At 37.9% G+C, this 3798-nt stretch overlaps 1 protein-coding gene across 2 annotated transcripts in view; it reads right to left on the bottom strand.

Moving 5' to 3' along the window:
- Smp_164450.1 (hypothetical protein) overlaps nucleotides 1–3798 on the bottom strand; it is a gene marked incomplete at its 3' end in the record, with an annotated part of 81634 nt that overhangs the window by 3507 nt on the left and 74329 nt on the right. For both annotated transcript variants that reach the window (XM_018788487.1, XM_018788498.1), the window contains 2 exon segments: nucleotides 427–696; nucleotides 701–732. In XM_018788487.1, coding sequence (XP_018646522.1) covers nucleotides 427–696; nucleotides 701–732 — 302 coding nt within the window.

The raw sequence follows: 3798 nt of genomic DNA, 5'->3' as shown, positions 1-3798 counted from the left end.
TGCGTTTCGTCTTATTCAGGACTCGTCAAGCTGGATGTACCGGCATCTCAGAGTTGATGTTCACTCTGCGATTGACTCGAACCCAGTACCTTTCTCTTCAAACGCCATCGTGTTATCCAGATGACGAGTCCCAAATAGGACGAAAAGCGCGTCAAACTGGATTCCACTGCTAGCCACTGTCCATCTTTGTTTATAATGCTTGTGAATTAAAGCTATATCGAGACAATACGCACAGTATGCACATATGCCAATTAGAGACTGACCAGTTGCAGTCCTAACACATAGATGAGGAGATTCAAACAAACAATACTAAATGAACTTATAACTAACCTCATCAGAATAAGGTGGTTGAGTAAGATCAATATGTTCCGAGTTTAATTTCTTTCTTAATATATGCCTAGCTAAATAAATATGTTGAATGTATACATTCTTTGCATCTTCATTTATCGATTGTATTGAATTAGAGATATGATGTTGATTAGTTTGAGGATACTGTACAAAGTGACTTGTAGCTGTTGATAGGGAAGGAGTCTGTGATGATTGCATCGGTGTATTCAATAGATTACTTTCTTTCTTTTGTTGTTGTTGATGTCTTGATGATGACAATAGAAATCGTTCATCAATTTTCACAGTTTTTGGTGTAGTTGATGATGATCGTTTTACATTATCAATTTCAAGTTGACTATCTCTGGATAGTCTACTGTTTCGTAGAATACCTACTGGATGTTTCTGCTAAATGAATTGAAGGCAAAAATTTATGAAAGCCAAAAGTTGAACACGTTTTAAACATTATTAATAAAGCATTACAAGAATGGGAACAGTTTTTTCTGCGAATCGAACTAATCATTGGCTTAAGCAATCAATAATAAAGCTTACAAAGTACTTCTGTATAGATCTCTGGCAACTTTGAATCAAATGGAGTTCAGTTTGTATCTCAATCAATGATATTGGTAGTGATTTGGTTGTTTTAAGCGTTTTAATCATGTTACTATTAAGGCTATATCGAGGCAATACGCACAGTATGCACATATGCCAATTAGAGACTGACCAGCTGCAGTCCTAACAAATCGATAGGAAGATTCAAACAACAGTACTACATGTTACTATTTGTTACAAAATATTAAGCATTCACAACTTCAAATTGTGTCAGGAGGTTTGGGGCCATAAGGGACATAAAGAGTGGACCTCTGTCGATATCCTGAGCAGGATTCAAGAAAGGAAGTACAAGAAAACAACAATTAACAACAGTCAAACAAGAGTAGAGAAAGTGAAGGAACAGACTGAATACACAGAAACCAACAAGGAAGTAAAGATGAGCATTAGTCCTAACAAGTAGAAGTATGTGGAAGATCTAACAAGGTCAGTAGAAACAGATACAAGAGAAGGAAATATGAAACAAGTGTATAACACAACAAAGAAACTCGGAGGAGAAGAATATAATAAATCAGAAAAACCAGTCAAGGACAAATAAGACAAGATAATCACTGAGATTCAAGAACAGAGAAAGAGATAGGTAGAACACTTTAAGGAACTTTTGAATCGACCAACTCCACTGAATCCACCAAACATCGAAGTAGCACACACTGACCTTTCCATAGATGTTACTCCATCAACAACGGAAGAAATCAGGATAACCATCAGATAAATGAAGAGTGAGAAAGCAGCACTGGTCTGACAATATACCAGCTGAAGCAGTGAAGTCAGACAATAGAAGCAACTGAAAGATGCTTCAAATTCTATTGAAGAAGATTTGAGATGGTGAAGAAGTGCCACTGACAGACTAGAAAGATACCTCATCAAGATACCAAAAAGAAGAGATCTTAGCAAATGTGAGAACTACAGTGGCATCACACTACTATCGGTACCAGGAAACGATTTCAGCAGAGTATTGTTGAGTCAGATAAAATATTCAGTAAACGCTCAACTTTGAGATCAACAGGTCGGGTTTCGTGAGGATCGGTCATGCACAGACCAAATCATGACACTACTGATCATTGTTGAACAGTCGATTGGATGGACCACGTCACAATACATCAACTTCCTTGACTGGCAGAAAGCATTTGATAGCGTGAATAAGAAAACCATATGGAAACTTCTTCGATACTATGGTGTACCTAAGGTCATCAATATCATCTGGAATTCATACAATGTACTACACTGCAATGTGGTGGTATGGAGGACAACTGACAGATGCATTTCAAGTAAGGACCAGAATCAGACAGCACTGCCTACTCCTACTTGTTCTCTTTATTCTGGTGCTTGATTGGATCATGAAGACCTCCACAACTGAGGTGGAGCACGGAATACAATGGATGGATTGGATGCAACTAGAAGATTTTCACTTCATAGTTGAATTGGTTTTTCTATCCAATACACATCAACAAATGCAGATGAAGACAACTGATGTAGCAACAGCCTCTATATTAGTAGGTTTCAACATACACAAGGGAAAACCAAGATGCCCAAATACAACACGGAGAGCTCTTCACACAATTACACATGATGTGAAAGCTCTGGAACATGTGAAATCCTTCACGTACTTGATCAGCATCATGGATGATCAATGAGAATCCGATGTAAACATAAAGGTGAAGATTGAAGAACATGTGGAACTCAAAACAACTGTCAACCAATATCAAGGTCACAATATTCAATACGAACGTGAAGACGGTTAGTTCTATTGTGGGAAGCTGAAACTTGGAGAAGTATTACAACCATCATCGAAACGGTGCACGTATTTATAAACAATTGTCTACGCAAGATACTCAGTGTCCGATGGTTGGATACCATCAGCAACAACTTGGAAGAAGATATGAAAAGGATGAATAGCAACTGCAATGAACAGGAAAGAATTGACCAGGAAAGGGTTGATGGAGACTGCTGGTGAGTGTCCTATTCTCCTCCATGTGTGGTAACATGAGTAAATAAGTAGGTAAGCTTGTATACCACTATCTGGCCAATTATTCGCTATCGCATATTCTTCTTCGTCAACCACTTCCGAAAGTGAGTGCTTCCACTAGACCATTTGAGATGCTCATTGCAAATATGATTACTAAATATCAGTACTTAGTATAATACTCATCTGATATATTTTTGAGAAACCGAGGACAAATAAATAGTTTGAGAGCGCAATCAACTTTCAAGTACTCATTGGTTTCCTACCCATCTTCAGCTATCTCTCCGTGATACAGAACATCTTTAGACTGTCTGGTTATTCTTATCATACCAAATCTCTGAACTCCACTTGAAGTCAAACTAATTTTTCCGACCAATAACAATATAGGAAGGAATAAACAGTTTAAAAGACAACTTCACCTCTTATGGTTAACACCGTACAACTTTGGAATAGTTTATTACATTCAGAAAGTACTTTGGGTTAGAAAGTGGTTGCTATGTAAAACATATTGAGTTTTTTTCAAAATATTCACATTTTATCAATAATAGAATGATAGTTAAGAACACAAAACAAATTGAATCATATTCAATAGAAAGAAACTTACTGACTGACATTGCATTTCTCCAAATACTCTAGAAACTATAAATCAAAAAATATATATATTCAGTAGAGGTTTTGTAGAGATTTCAGTATTTTCATAGTTGAACTCATGAGTCAATTGAAGCTAGACCACCATGGAAAACCTGGAAGCACTGGACGGCCGTTTCGTCCTATTATGGGACTCCTCAGCAGTGCGCATCCACGATCCCGCCTTGCGGGATTCGAATCCAGGCACCAACCCAGTTGTGCCCAACCCCCTACGACCTCAACACCTCCGGCGGCCGCCCGGCCCACAGCGTATC

The sequence above is a fragment of the Schistosoma mansoni genome (genome assembly GCF_000237925.1).
Source record: "Schistosoma mansoni, WGS project CABG00000000 data, supercontig 0138, strain Puerto Rico, whole genome shotgun sequence".
Taxonomy (NCBI): domain Eukaryota; kingdom Metazoa; phylum Platyhelminthes; class Trematoda; order Strigeidida; family Schistosomatidae; genus Schistosoma; species Schistosoma mansoni.
The sequence above is the reverse complement of the archived record's forward strand: the minus strand, read 5'-3'. Positions and strand labels throughout refer to the sequence as shown.